General features: G+C 40.1%; 1 protein-coding gene and 1 long non-coding RNA gene across 26 annotated transcripts in view; one reads left to right on the top strand and one right to left on the bottom strand.

The window, feature by feature from the left end:
* DDAH1 (dimethylarginine dimethylaminohydrolase 1) overlaps positions 1–15,616 on the top strand; it is a 244,319-nt gene extending 228,703 nt beyond the window's left edge. For all 25 annotated transcript variants that reach the window (XM_047869776.1, XM_047869782.1, XM_047869793.1 and 22 more), the window contains 2 exons: positions 10,169–10,312; positions 12,570–15,616. In XM_047869776.1, the coding sequence (XP_047725732.1) occupies positions 10,169–10,312; positions 12,570–12,686 (261 nt within the window). In that variant the 3' untranslated portion in view covers positions 12,687–15,616. The remainder of the gene's footprint in view (positions 1–10,168; positions 10,313–12,569) is intronic.
* LOC125172165 (uncharacterized) lies at positions 638–10,832 on the bottom strand. Its single transcript, XR_007154621.1, has 3 exons — positions 10,663–10,832; positions 8,872–9,012; positions 638–948 (listed from the first exon to the last, which is right to left on the bottom strand). It is a non-coding gene; the product is annotated as an uncharacterized LOC125172165 (long non-coding RNA).
* Positions 15,617–15,970: the final 354 nt, after the last annotated feature.

Below are 15,970 nucleotides of genomic sequence, written 5' to 3' on the forward strand. Positions count from 1 at the left end.
ATCCAGGAACCAAGTCTTCTAAAACTGTGAAGTCTCCTGTGTAGGGCAGTGGTTCGCTGGAACCACCTCCTCCCAGCTTATGAGAGCCAATTGTTAAATTTTCAGAATTTTGCCAGCTGGTTGTTAAACACAGCCATTATTAAAAATTAAGTTATGTAGGGGTGCCTGAGTGGCTTAGTTGGTTGAGCATCCTACTCTTGATTTTTGGCTCAGGTCATGAGCTCACAGTTTGTGGGTTCAGCCCCTTGTTGGGCTCTGTGCTGACAGTGGGGAGCCTGCTTAGGATTCCCTGTCTCCCTCTCTGTCTCTGCCCCCCCGCCCCCCGCCCTGCTTTCACTCACTCTCTCTCTCAAAATAAATAAATAAACTTAAAACATTAAATTATGTGAACTTAAAACTAAATAAATTATACTAAAAACAATACTAAAAACTTATCACTTCCTAATTCCTGTACTACATTTTACCATTCATTAGCTGTGCTCTTAAAGGTTATTTACATCTGTTGTGTACATGCATGTTGGTAATATTTGATAATGGCATGCCATTGCATATCTCTTCCCAACTCTGTATTCAATAATGTTATGTTGGTAACTGGGAATTGGCAACAGTGGGAATGTGTGCATCACAAAAATCAACTTAATTTAGCTTTTTATTGATTGTCCAGACATAAGAAACTGATGGAAGAAATTTTAATCCCACAGATTAAACTTAAAAGTGTGTCACCTGTATAGCCATTACAGTGAGGGAGTATTCTTCCAGTATTCAAAAGCTATTATGTAATTCAGCAAAGAAGTCACCCATATCATCAACAAACAAACGAAGTTCCAATGTATGTTTTCATTGTTTCACTTGTCTCATTAGGATAAACAAAAATATCAACCAATAGCCATGTTGGAACTACACTGGTTTGTCAATTGCAACAATAGGTTGGCGTCAGATGCACGAGCTCTGCAAAAAATCAACAGAAGCATTCTGTTGTGAGAATCAATTGGCAATACAAAATTTACAGTAAGGAATATTAACTGTTTTATTATTATTTATAAATTGTGTGCTACCTATCCTTTATACCAGTAAAATTTATAATAAACTTATGTGGGTATATTATGCATATATTTTCCCCTACATTTACCAACACACTACTTCCTGGAGCTAAAAATCTCAGAGTACCGAACATACATTAAAGATTTTTTTTTAACCACCTAGTCTAAGAGTATACATTCAGGTAGAGTGATATAACTGGAGGTCCCAATGATGAATTTCTTCATCTTCTTCCAGAAGGGGGGCGGGGGGGGGGGAGCTCTTTCATGAGGACAGAATCTTCTCTAACCCCTAGGCAACCCTTTCACAAATGGGTTTGTGCCCAGCAGACTGGGCAGAGGATTTTGAATGACTCAAAGCAAAGCAATCACAGTTATTGCAAAAGAAAATTTAAATGTATGCCCTGCTGATGAGATAACTAAGGAATATTTACTCACACAGAAAATAAGCATTAATCCACCAGTGCTAGGGTCAGAGTGAACAGGGCTGATTCTGGATGTCATTGCAAAGTGTGTGTGTTTGGCCATTTCTTATCTCTCACTTTAGAGCCTGCCCCTCTGCTGCTCTAGAAGCAATAATGCCTCTTTACCCACTGTTGTTTTTTTTTTTTCTATCCCCAAAGGCTCTACTCATCTTTCATCTACTTAAAGAACATAACAGCCAGCTTTAAAGAAACCAATCCATGGAGTTCAGTAGCGAACTCAGATGGCTTCAGGAGCCAGACCTTCTCCATCTAAAGTGCATTTAAATGCAAACTGTAAAAAATATATGCATGTTAAATAAGTTGTATCTACAGGAAAAATTAGCCCAAAGGCTACCAGCTTGTGAGCTCAGAGTCTAGTCTTTTTTTTTATTTTATTTTTATTTATTTTGGGGCACCTGGGTGGCTCAGTCGGTTAAGCATCTGACTTCGGCTCAGGTCATGATCTCACGGTTTGTGGGTTTGAGCTCTGCGTCAGGCTCTGTGCTAACAGCTCAGAGCCTGGAACCTGCTTCTGATTCTGTGTCTCCCTCTCTTTCTCTGCCTCTCTCTCTCTCCCTCAAAAAAACTAAACATTAAAAAAATGTTTTAAATAAAAAATACATATTTATTTTGAGAGAGAGGGAGCGTGCATGTGCATGCACCAGCAGGGGAGGGGCAGAGAAAGAAGGAAAGAGAGAGACTCCCAAGTCGGCTTCACGCTGAGTACCTGACTCGGGGCTCGATCTCCTGACCGTGAGGTCATGACCTGAGCCAAAATCAAGAGTCGGACACTTAACCAATTGAGCTACCCAGGTGCCCCTCCGAGTCTAGTCTTTCAAGGGATGTTGGAGAGGTGGTAGTTTGACAGGAAAAAGGTGGGAACTTGGAGGTTGAGGTACCTAGACTTGAATCCTGGATTTACTGTCTTAACATGTGACCTTGGACAAATTATTAAATTTCTAAGAACTTTGGTTTCCTCATGCATAAAAGTGAATTGTTGTGAGAAATAAATGAAGAATAGATGAACCACCAATAAATAGAAGACAGCTCAATAAATGCTGCAGTTGTTTCCTGCTATCCAGTGACACAGGGAACCTGAAAGATCACCAAGCCTCCAGTACCCAAGGGAGTTAATTTTCGAAGGTGAGATTAGGGTGCAGGTATCTGGGGAAGCATAGTCAGGGCATGACTTCGTACCCAAAGAGGCAACAAGATATATCTTGGATACAACATACAAGGACTAGACTGTGGGAGATCTGCTTCTGTGACAGAGCTAGTCTTAGAGAATATATGGGCAGGGGTCAGAAAGGAGATAGGATCCCAGATTTTGCCTTTTGGAAGGGGTGCTTTGGTCTGAATTTCTTTCCCCTGCACCCCTGAAATTAGAAAGTGAGGACTATAACTCACCCAGAGGCTCTCCCTTGTTCCTCCTGTGTATACGCTTCTCCCCAGCCCTTCACAGAGCTCAGAGCGGTCCTCCCAGTGTGGGAGTTTTTCCCAGCCTTCCACAGAAACCATTGTTTTTGAGGATCCCTTCAAGAAATGGTTCATACAGTTTCTGGTTGTAGTTTGAATAACAGAAGTCTTTCATCCCCATATTCAAGTGGGCCTTATGATCTGAACAAAAGGAGCAGCTCCAAATAGGAGAGAGAGTTGTGGAGAAAATGGCAGCTAGCTTCGAAAGGAATATTTGGCATTGAAAGTTGGCCCAGCTTTAACTAAAAAGAACCATGTCACTTCAGTTTTAGGATATGTACAGCCCATCAATTCAGAGAGGATGTTTAAAAGACAACCTCTCTCAGGTTCTGTTCATTTTGAGTTGATCCACTGTAAGACTATAAAAAAAAAAAAATGAAAACATAATAGTTCTAGAATGTTATCCATAGTTATATTGACCCAGCCTTAAAAGGACTGCCTGGGCTTAATGCCTGGTATATTGTCAGCTCTCAATAAAACCTTGATGGATGTATAAACAAATGAGGGATTTTAGGTATCCAGTAGCAACAAGTAGTGGGCTTGAACATCATATATCATACATCTCAATAGAATCTATAATCTGTCCCTTTTAATATTGACTGTTTTGATACATTGAGATGGTACATATGTATATTTCATAAAAGATCAATTGTGAGCCAACCGTGCTCTGAATATTTCCTAAACATCTCTAAATACCTTCTATACACCTTTGCTTCAGTATTTGACCAATAAGTCCTAAACCGTTCTGTGAAACAACATAGCCCAAGAATTTTTTTAAGTAATTGATGTAATACAAAGAAACCATGAGTAACAAGTGGGAGAATGTAGCTGTCTTCCAGTCCTTTGAATGAGAAAATTCCCAGAAACGTTAGGACTGACGGAAATGCCTGGTTGTTAATGCAACTAGCCATGCAAATTCTCTTGGGCTGAAAGCCAGACATTTCCCACTCTATTTTGTGACAGCTCTACTCTGGGGAGCAAGGCCGATTCCTCCAACCCCACAGCTGTGTAACAGACCACGGTGATGCAGCCAAGATGGTCTTCAGAACCATTTCCACTCTGCTGCGTGCCTTCTTCAGTAAGGGGGTGTCTGTAATAGAAGTGAAGTTGACTTTCTTTTTACTGCTGGCATCGCCTTCGTGTGCTTGTCCTGCTTTAAATTATAGATTGTCATCTCCTAAAGGCAGAGTCTGCAACTGAATTATCCTTGAGTGTCTTTCTCTTTGCCACCTCTCACTGCCATCGTGTCTAGCGCAAAGGGGGCCTCCGAAAAGGACTGTTGGATTGAACTAAACACCATTTGTGTCCAATCCCAATAATACTTACTATGTTTTGCACAAAGTGGAATAATTATTTTGGGAAATGGCAAAAGTCAGAAATGGCACATTAGAGCAGGGACTTGACTTCCCACATCTTCCAAGCCATGTAGGACTCATAGATATTAGCCAGAGTCTAGGGTCTCTTGGGAATTTAGAGTGTCTATAGAGGGTTTCGGTGCTTTCTCCTTTCCCTTCTGGCTTGGGACACAGTGAGAAGCAGGAAGTACATCCCCTGGGGTTCAAAGAACACTTTACACAGCATTCTGGAGCAGTACACCACCTCCACCCTTTTAGGAAAAATGTTGGCACATAGAACTAAGCAGCCAACAGCCACATTCTCAAGATATTTGAAATGATGCTCATCTTTTAACAAAGGCTTCTGTGCACCCACAAAGAGGAAGCAAGATCTCCTCCCCTCACTGTGACTGCATCTTCCTCCTTGGGAGCCTGAGCTCTCTGAGGCGATGCCCTGCCAGGCAGGCCACATGAGCACATCCTCACAGTGCTAGTTCCAACAACAGAGGAAAGATGTTAGAGACATGGTCTTCTGAATCTTTTTCTGTGTGTTCCCCTCCAAATGGGGAGCTGCACACCCTGCCTTGTGTGTATATATGTATTTCCTGAACCCAGCTATAAATAAATGGCAAGCTTTCTTATTCAGACAATAGCAACATATATGAGAAAGGAAAACAATCACTCTCACAGGAAAAGAGAAACCTGTTCTTTGTTCCAAAACACAGAAACTCTTTGTGTTTAGAATCAGAACCTTTAGCTTTTTCAAGAAAAAAAAAACAATGTATTTTTTGTTTATTACTTACAGTTACCACTTCCTAAATCCTTTTCATTTAGAAAGACTACGCCTGGCATTGCTTTTGTGTTTTCTCCTTTCCACAGTTAAACAGAACCACTCACTGCTCCAAATGGGACCTGTTCTATTATTAAAAGTCATTTCTTTTGGCACATTTTTAACCTGTCTTAAAATGATAACCATGGGACCTTGATAAATTGATTGAAAAACTTCTCCTAAGGTGGCTTTGTTAAGACATTTATTTTAAGAATAACTCTCAGTAGAATTTATTGGTGAGTTACTTTATCTATTCCCAGTATTAAATTATTTCCCCACCAAGGGTGTTATTATTCCTTTCCTGACAGTAATGAAAAAAAAAAAAAAATGAAACTATCCTCAAACAATGCTATGTTGGCTACTGGCTCCGATGTCAGTAATTTTGAGAATACTCCCACCAGAAGCTATAAATTATAAATATAAGGTCCGGAAAAGAGAGAAACACCAAAGAGTGAGGAAAAGCAGTGATTACAGTTTCAAATAAATGTCAACAAAGCAAACACATAGGCACCAAGGGGGCAGGATTGTTCACTCAGGGAAGTGAGAGTGGGGGATGGGAGAGAGGGTGGAAAGAGATGGAACCCAAGTAAATAAAGCACACCACGAAAGGAAATCTACAGTCTCCATTACTCAGAAGAAACTGGGCACTTTCTGAAGTAGGCACAACCTTGGAGATTTTAGTTTGGTCCCTCACTGATAAACAAGAAATCAGCACTGATAACGAACCCTGATAACACTTCCTCTGGAATGTACAACATTCCATGTTTCTACTTCATTGTCACCACCGGACATGCATGAGTCAGACTGCGAGGTGGGAAAATTGGCCGGGCTGCTCTTGGAACCATTGAAGGTATAGTCAGGCCTATCGGTGTGATTTTGCCATGCTTCTTTCTCTTTCAACTCATCTCAGGAGGGATAGGTGATTTCTTTACCTTTGGATAAAGAATGCAGCGAATCATCTGTAGAGCAGATGGAAAACCAACTGGCAATTATCTAGTGCTTATGAATGGTGGGAGCAACTAGCCTAATGTGATAGACTAAAATGGGCTGCCCACAATTCTCCCAGTTGATTAGAAAATCGGGTCAATGGAAATATTCAGTTTTCTGGATTTTGTTTTCTTTGTGTCTGAGCTTGACCAGGTAACAATGGCTGTACATACCATGTTTTTTAAGGATCTTTGGGAAGTCCTTGAATCACTGAGGTCCCACTTAGTAAACCTCTGGCCCAGGGAACTGTCTCCCAGTGGTCTGGAAGAAATCCTAAACTTCTCAGATAAACTGTATCTAATCCACATGAAGGATGACAGTCAGTTCTAACCGTAAATGAGCAGACTAACCATCTTGGCCCACCTTCAACAACACACAACAGAGATTCAGATGTCATGCAGTCCTATTCCCTGCACCCAGAAAGAAACATGCTGGCCAGACTGACTAAGAGAAATTGATGAGAAGTTTTATAAATCCTAGTTTTTGTCTTGCATTTAGAGTTGGCTCCACTTACATCTTGAAGAAATCAAACTGCTTATTGAGCTTCTGGACTATTTCACTAAATCACAGGTCACAAACTGACAGAGACATGTATGTGTTCAGTTTGATATACATAAGGTTTTTTCTTTTCTTTCTCTGTTTTAATGCTTTCAGGTCTAGTTTGCCCCAGGTCCACCACTTCCTATTAGCTTACATCCAAAATCATTTGGGTTAGGACCACAGGGTATAGTGTCCTATTGTACAGCATAAGGAAAAAGACAAACATTGGCCTCACTGGTTTAGCCCGGTTCACATTAACAAATGAATTGTGTTTCTTTTTCTGGATGTAGATCGTACCTCATTTTTATACATGCAGTTGTTCACATACATAATTGTGAACATCTCAGTATACTCTTGAAGTTTGCTATATCCTTTGAAAGGGGTGAAGAAATGAATCAATTAGCTGCAAGCATATTTTGATCTCCTTCTAGATGCCAAATGACTTGCAAGAAACAAAAAGGGAAAGGTGCACATTTATTACACATTGAATATGTACTAGGAACTTGTGCTAAGCACTTTACAGACATAATCTCTTTTGCTTTGTCTTTAAAAATAACCTTCAGAATTACTCTATAGGAAATAGGTATGACATTGTCATCCCATTTTACAGTTGAGGAAAATGAGCCTTGGAGAGCTTAAGTGACTTGCTCAAGGTCACACAGTTAGTGTATAGCAGAGCATAGATTCAGACCTACCTCTTTCTGATTGCAGACTAGAAACTTGACCCCTACTTGGCTGGTCATGCTGCCATAAAATACTATTAGCTTATTAAGGGCTTATTACTATGTCTCATTATATACATTATCTTCATGTACTTTCACAATAAGTGTATCAAAGGCTATTATTATCCCAGTTTTATAGTGAGGAAACCAAGAAGTCAAAAAACAAACAAAAAGCTTAAATTTACATTTAAAGCCTAGAGCTGAGACTCAATCCCAGGGGTCACTCCAGAGTTAATGGTTTAATGTGCCCCCTCCCATACAGTGAAAGCTACTATTAATGTGTTTTGAAAGCAGCCAAAAAGAAAGTCTGCATAAGATGTGTTTACATAGAAATTCATAATAGAAGAGAGCTACTTGGATATGCATTGTTTTTCTCTTAAATAAGCCTCTCCATTTTATTTCTGGACATACCCACTTTATAAAGAGGGCTAAGTTGAATATGTTTTTAATTTGCTTAGAGTAGTTACACTTTAGGAGTGTGTTTAACTTCTCATTTTTATACACTTTTTCTTCATTTTTATTTTTTAATTTTTATTTCATTTTTGAGAGAGAGAGAGAGCATGAGCTGGAGAGGGGCAGAGAGAAAAGGAGACAGAGAATCCAAAGCAGGCTCCATGCTGTCAGCACAGAGCCCAGCATGGGGCTCAAACCCACCAGCCGCAAGATCACAACCTTAGCTGAGGTCTGACACTCAACTGACTGAGCCACCCAGGCACCCCAGGAGTGTCTTTAACCTCTTAAATGTCCACATATCCAAGTAGATCTAAGATTTCTCAATCAGGGCTCTAGAGAAGAATCAACCCATCAGATGACACCCTCTCTGGATCCATCCCTTTAGGGAACAATTTAAATTAAAAAGTGCAAAAGAAATGTCCAGTCAAGTCCTATAACTATACCAAACTGTACCATGTCAGAATAGGATTACATATGAAAGAAGAGTTAGTGATACCACAGGACAATAAATAATAAGTACCAAATGAGTACAGAAAAGGAGATGTTATAGTAGTTTATAGGAAAGCGAGATGTGCTGCAGCTCTGGAGGTCAAGAAAGAGAGCAAAGTAAGATGATTAAGAAAGGTTTTGAGTTGCACAGATTTGGGTTTAAATCTACCTGTATGACTTCGAGCAAGTTATTTGACTTCTCTATCAGTCCTGTTTGTTCATCTATAAAATGGGAATTTTGAGACTAGATAATAAATTTTCAATGTTTTCCATGGTGCCCTGCTTGTTCTTATTGTAGTATAATTGTTTGCCAGTCTCCTCCATTAGCCTGTAACCTCTGCAAACACTGGATCTGTGTCTTACTCATCTTTGTCTCTCAGCCTTTGATATAGTGCTTAAGCTCATCCCCATTGCTGATGTTTCCTTCTGTGCCAAGGATATTCCATTATCAGATTCCTCTTGCTCTTTCCCGGCTCTTGGCATATTCCACACTAGGAGAAGTGAGCAGTTGACCTGATTGGTGGGTCAGTAGGAGCTTACCATATGCCACCCTTCACGTGGTCTTTGGAATGAATTTTCTGCAGGGAACATGCTGTGCTGTCTCTTGCACTCTTCCATACTGTGAATCTTTCTGTCCATTGCTGCCACGAGTGAGTGGTCAAGGCTTCCGAATTCTGAGGCCTAGTAATATGAAGCACATTTCCATGCAAATAGTAAGGGATAAAGGGAGACCTGGCTGGAAAGGTAGATCAAGCCAGATTGTGGAAAAGATACTGGTATACCGTTATGGCATGACATTTCAGCAAATTCCTTATAATGTATGGATATTGATAAAGAATGGAAAGAGTCTGCATAGCGAAGCCCAAAATATATTTAAGTTGTTGTGGGGTTGTTTTTTTGTTTTCGTTTTGTTTGTTTGGTGTTTGGATATTTTTGTAGTGAGGTTGTGGTTGTTTTTTGGGTTTTTGTTTTCATTTTTTTTTGAAAAGACGAGAATGAGATCAATTTTTAAATTTTGTGCAAAGTTCATTTTTGTGATTTTTTTAAACTATTTTTATAGTAAGGCATTAATAATCCCATCATTTGATGAATAGACCTGTTATATCAGGTTTTTTGTTTGTTTTTTTTTTTTAACCAGGTGTGGTCTAGGGACCATCTGCCTCAGAATTACCTGGAGAGGTTTAGAATGCAAATTTTCTGTGCCTCACTTCAAATCTGACAGACCAGAATCCCTGGGGATGAGACCTAGTGAGACCTAGGTCTTTAAAATCACTTTAACATTTTCAAGTGATTTTTATGTTTATTGTATTAAGGACATCACCTGTAACAGGCAGGTTAATTCAATTTAAATGTATCTACCAGAGGAAATTGGGGGGGGGGGGGGGGGACAGTTATTACTAAATCAGATTATTGACCAGAATGATTACCACTAGGGACCCTTTTTCCTATAGAGCAGGGCAGCCCTTCTTACTCAGCCAAGAATATCATCAAAACCCCCACTGGGCCTTTGTATATATGTCCATTTCATGTCTTAGTGATAGATCTTATGAACAAAAACAAAAAATTATGGACAGTTTTAAAACCTTTTTAAAATTACACACAAATGCACACTTTCATAAAACAAAGCAAAACAAGAAGAACCCTTCCAGCTCTTCCAAAGAATCATAGCTTCATCGAGTTTTCCTCCTGGGATTCTCAATGACTGGAGGAAATAGGCAGGAACTTGACAAGAACATTCTTAGGCATCCGTTGCAAGCTTATTCCCACACACTGCCTTCCTTCTGTTTGAAAGTGTGGGGAAATGCTCTGCTTAAACCTGCTTTGTTTCTCTTTATAGATCATGCAACAGATGAGTGACCACCGCTATGACAAACTCACTGTGCCTGATGACATGGCCGCGAACTGTATATACCTAAATATCCCCAACAAAGGCCACGTCTTGCTACACCGAACCCCAGAAGAGTATCCAGAAAGTGCAAAGGTAAAAAACCCTCCTTCCTGGCCACTGCAGCTGAATATGCCTCCATGACAGTCTTCCTGCCTAGGGAATTTTTTCATGATGGAGTGACAAATAACAGGCACTTCCTTTTCCTCTATACACATCAAATCATTATGAAAGCAGAAAGGATAATATAGGTCACAAGGAAAGTTTGATTTAACTCACGCTTCTCATTCATGTCATTGGTCACTAATGTGTGCACAGTAGTTGAGGTGATTGTGTCTGGTATTCAGAACTTTTCAAATAAGTACTTAGATCTCCCAAGTCTGTGCTCCAGCTCTGATTACACATACCTCCCCACACTTAAATACCCATTAAGCATAGATACGTACAATTGGATGGTCAACTCGAATTGTTTTCGGACAAATGTGAGCTGCCCTTCCTCAGAACGTCATTAGCTTCTTATGGCAGAGAAGTATGAATGACCCAGAGGTGGGCGCTCATTGTCAGGGCTACAAAAAGAAGGGCTTTGGGCTGCACACCCCAGGTAGCAAAGGATAAGAAAAAGCAAAAAGAAAATATACTTGCAGTCAGGCACGTACCTGTCCCTCTCAGAGCCTCTGCATTTATGTGCCAACAAGGGAATTGTCCCTAGATACGGAATTCTTTCTGGTGTTAGAAGATGTTCCTTTGTCTTTCAGGGCATTCTGCCAGTCTCATTTGTATACTTTAGCAACTGCAGTTTACTTTAACCACGGAGACACAGCAGTGCTCATCCATAGACCCTCCACATGTCCATATCTGTTTTAGGCATTTCAGCATCTTCAGCTCTGCCTGAAGGAATAAGATATTCATACTGAGCATTACACAAGAGCCTTTGATAACCACTCATCTTTTTTTACATCTAACTTAAAATTTTACATCTTTAAACATTTTAGAAAATGTTTTGGCTATCTTTTAAATATGTGATATTGTGTAATTACTAGGCTTATCTTAATTAGTCACCTTCTTGGCAGATTAAAAGAAAATGGTGGGGAGATACATAGATGATTTCTCTGTTTCCATGGCGGAAAGTGTGATGCTGAGGAAACTATAGGACCCCTTACCTCATACTGGGGCTTAACCAGCTCTCAGATGAATAGTGGGTCTCATATTTTATTGTGCTTCAGGTTTGTTAAAAAAGCATGTTCCTAGATCTAGAATCTGCACCCTAGAATCCTAGAATCTGCAATACCAACAAGTACCTAGGTCACCGCACTCACTTGGAGAAACACAGCTCTGGATCGTTCCTGCTTCTCCAGCCACAGTGATCATCTGACAACCAGACGATGATTAACCTCTTCCGGATTCAGTCCTGTGTCTATCAACAGTAACGATGATAGCATCCATGTTCACTGAGGCTTCCCCTGCTCCAGGCACTGGGCCAAGTGCGTTGTGTGCATTATCTTATTGATTCCTTACTGCGGCCCTGGGAGGGCGCTCTTGCTGCTCTAATTTTACAGAGTAGTAACCCAAGGCTAAGAGGGGACATGGCATTTTGGTTGAAGTCACACTTTAGGTGGTGAGTTGACAGAACTGGGTTTGGAGCCCAGCTCTGGCTCCAGCACTCTTAATTAACCACTGTACTGAATTTTAAGGAGCAAAGTGCTTCCTGAAGAAGCATGGTAGATTGCTTTTAGACAGTGTGTTTTCAAGGGATTTTGTTGTTGTTTTTTTTAAAATGTGCTTTGTTTGATCATCAGAGAACAATCTGTGGACTGTTAATTTGAAGTTTTGACACATGCTTTCTATTAGTGTCAAAAGATGCTATAAAATTCACACCTGTAATTTAAAAGTAGTTTGACCTGAAATACTTCATTTAAATTCTGTTTTGTCAGGTTTTTCCAGTGGTGTTGGTAAGGAAAGAAACATTAAAGTACAGTTAAGAGGGTTTTAAAGTGTGGAGAGGGAGAGTACTATTGAGTCTGAAAACACTGCCACCGGCTTTCACGTATCACTCAATCTCCCAGTGACAACGGCAGAGTGAAGGCATCTCTAGTAACAACCACATTTTTGACACATCTTTGCCTTTGAGGTTAAAGCATAGAGCTAGTGGTTAACCAGTGCTGCTAGCTCCATCAGTATGGCTGTGGGCACATATGTGGTCTAGATTGCATGTACATCTTGGGGTTACATGGCTGAGATGCCTAAACTTGCAAGCCACATTAATTCTCTGCACTAGGCAAGGAGGTGGGGGTAGGGTAAGACAGAGGCAGAGGCACAATCCTTCTTCTTTACCTTTCCTTGATTCCTGCTGCAGGTTTATGAGAAGCTGAAGGACCATATGCTGATCCCCGTGAGCCATTCTGAACTGGAAAAGGTGGATGGGCTGCTCACATGCTGCTCAATTTTAATTAACAAGAAGGTAGACTCCTGAGTTGAAGTCCCTCCCTTGTAGCCAGCAATACTGCACTCACAAGGCCGATAACTGTACCACTCCTATCGTGTTCATTGACAATCTACTGTGCCACTGTGCTACTAACTCTGGTTTACAAAAGTCTGATTCCAAGTTTGCTTCATTCTGCACCCCCCCCCCGCCCCTTGCGGTGGTACCTAAGCCGTGGGTTTTGCTAAATGAATTAAGCAATCTAGAAAATATAGAGCTAATGAATTATTGAACTGTGATTAATAATAGTAAAGAAACACTCATTTTAGTGTTTGTATTATTGGTGTGAAATATATATATGATGTTTAGTTGCCAATATATGCTAAAGGGTATCTTCTTGATCAGTCAGATAGGCTGGGTTGTTTTGTGTTTTGTTTTTTGTTTTTCTCTGTATCATTAATCATCTTTGGTTCCTGAAAAATTCCCTTGTTCCTGGATCCTCTCCGTTTCCCTCTTTTTTTTTTTTTTCCTCTGAACTCTGGAAATTTTGTTTCCAGTTATTTTCTTTTGCCTTTCCCACTTCTATTACCTTAGGTAAAATCCACTGTCTTGCCTTCTGGATACCTTCCTGCAGGCCTCCCCCATCTGCCACATCCGTCTCCTCTGGCTCGTGGCTAGGTATTTGCCCACCACCTCCATTCTCCCCAGGAAAGGCAGACAGGTCCCTCAGCAGAATTGTGACCAAAATCAGAGAGACTATTTGGGAAGAGTTAACTACAAAGAAGCATGTCCTGATGGGGTTTGCCCCAGATAACTAAATTCCATAAGTAGGACACCACAGCTAGGAAGGTAAATTCAGCTCCATAGGGTTGCTAGGATCGTAGATCAAGACACTTGGAAACACCATATGGGTACAATGTCTTAGGAAGTCTTTTAAGTCACATTCCATGAATTTTTGCTTTATCACCAGCCATTTACAGACCTTGGGGAATACTCTTATTTATTCCATCAGCTCATTTCTATTCCCACCCCCCACCCCCCGCCATCGTGACTCACCCTATTTCCAGCCTTCTACCCCCCTGCAATTATCCTGGTCTAACGACGTTATTTCTTTCAAAAGAGACATTGCATCTAAAAGTGATTATTGATGGTCTAGTGAGAGCCAGATGGAGCATGTACAGGAAGTGATCCGCTTGGTGCTTGAAACCGCAGACAATGGACAATTCTACTTTGAAATATCTATGATTATGTACTGTGGAATTCAATTAACACTTCTTTCCTCTCTAGCTTTTAAATTACACAACCTAAAACTGATGCCAGTCTCTTACAAAGAACAATGCCGCAGTGAAGGGAGAGATCATTGTCTTTTACTTAAACCTGAAAGAAACAGCCTCTTAGCAGGCCAAGGAAAAGGTACTTTCCAAGGAATGGTGACTGATCCAGGCATGTTATCAAACTTCCTAGTCATCTCCACCTTTCCGGTATTGCCTGTAGCTTGTTGTTCAAGATTAACAATCAGGGAGATTAAGAAATATGACTGAAAGTCTTGCTCTGCTTACCTATGTATTTCTAACCAACCATTTCTTAGGTTTAGTGACCAAATGGAAGTGATAAGCCTCTGAGAAAACCAAGGCATCTGTAACTACTATCTGTCTTTTTCATTTATTTGATGATCTAATGCCAGGATTTGAAGAATTCCTTTCCTCTCCTTTTTGCTTAACTTTAAATTCATTTCACATGCAGATATATAGCATCCCATGAATGAACCATATCTTAGTCACTGTCATATTTGGAATCGTCTCATCATAGGTGAATAGTATGTTTTTACCAGAGAGAAAATGAATGTTACCCACATGCTCAAGTTAATAAGGAAAAATTGTCTTCCACAATTATGGTTGCCCTTTTGGGTTAAATCTGGCTCTGAGCTGGCAAAATCAGAACTTCTCCCTGGAAGAGTTCAGCATCTCAGAAACAATCTGGGGAAAATTAACCTAGTCAGCCACATGAGGCTTACTAGCAAGTGGCATATAATTTTTAATATCCTTACTTCTGTCATCCCCAACTGAAGAACTGTATTATAGTCGATTGCAAGTAGTTAGATTTTTCTTCTGAACAATCTGTTCTGCAGAAGGCTGTTTTCCACCTTTCCTTTCCTTTGCTTGTACTCTTTGCTCCTCTGTCTCAAGAAGTCACTTAGAATCTGTGTGCCCCTTCTACAGAATCTCATTCTATGCTATGTCAACTGACTAGGCTGTCTTCTTTAGACTCCCTACATGATGATGTGAAAACCCAAAATATCTGCAGCATAGTAGTAGTATTTTTTGATGTTCTCGTAAGCATAATGTTCTCTTTTCGGAGGAAAGATAACCTGTTATTACATAGGTTCCCCTCTGGCCCGTTGTGATTTATAAGGATAAATAAACTAACAGAAGCTGCTCTTTGACATTGTGAAGACAATAGGAATTATATTAAAGTAAGGAAAAGTTGAGTCAGAATTACTTGGTCGGTAAGATTCAATCTAATAGGGGCAATATAGAGAAAGTATATTATTTAGCATTATTTCTTCAACTCTAATGAATCGCTATAGAAATCAGCAGGCAGATCTCTAATGTGTATTGATTGCTCTTTAAGCTACTGTGAACAGATTACTAAGGCTATCTTCTTTATCTCTAAGGGGGAAATAGTCTGTAGATGAATAATGTGACTTATATAGAGTTGCATGTTAGTCTTTGTAATTATTTAATCTTTAACATTCTACAGAACTCAGACATGATTTCAACATGGTGTTAGATGTGTGCATTTTGATTTGCTGACCATCACATTCCAGCCAATGTATGGTTATCCACTCTGTGTGCCAAAACCAGTAAATGCCTTTCACGGCTCTTTAGTCCAGAGAAGTTCTGCACTGATTTTGGTCTCTTGTTGTCCTGATCCTACAAGTATACAAATCACGATGGAATAAAGTGTGAATTGTACTGTGACCAACAGCATGTGTCTCTTTTTTGCAACAAAAACTGCTGTAGTAAGTGAAGTCACCATTGCCTTGCTGTCAGAGATGGGAAGTTTTCTCTGTTGTCCCATAATTAGAAATATTGTACCTGTAAATCCACTGCCATCAAAATCTTGGGTTGAAATGATATTTGAAGTGATATTTCATACTTCAGGCACTAAAAAGTGTGCATGAGACCCAGGCGAGGTTAGGAGATCTTGATTTCACATGTGCTCCTCCTTAAGGCTTCCTTTGTTCCCTTTCACTCCTAACTGTGGTCAGCACATTATACGGTTCAGTCATGGAAACCATGCAACAATTTTTTCCTGTGTTCATGCAAGAGTTT

Source organism: Prionailurus viverrinus, chromosome C1, assembly GCF_022837055.1.
Source record: "Prionailurus viverrinus isolate Anna chromosome C1, UM_Priviv_1.0, whole genome shotgun sequence".
In the NCBI taxonomy this organism is placed as follows: Eukaryota; Metazoa; Chordata; class Mammalia; order Carnivora; family Felidae; genus Prionailurus; species Prionailurus viverrinus.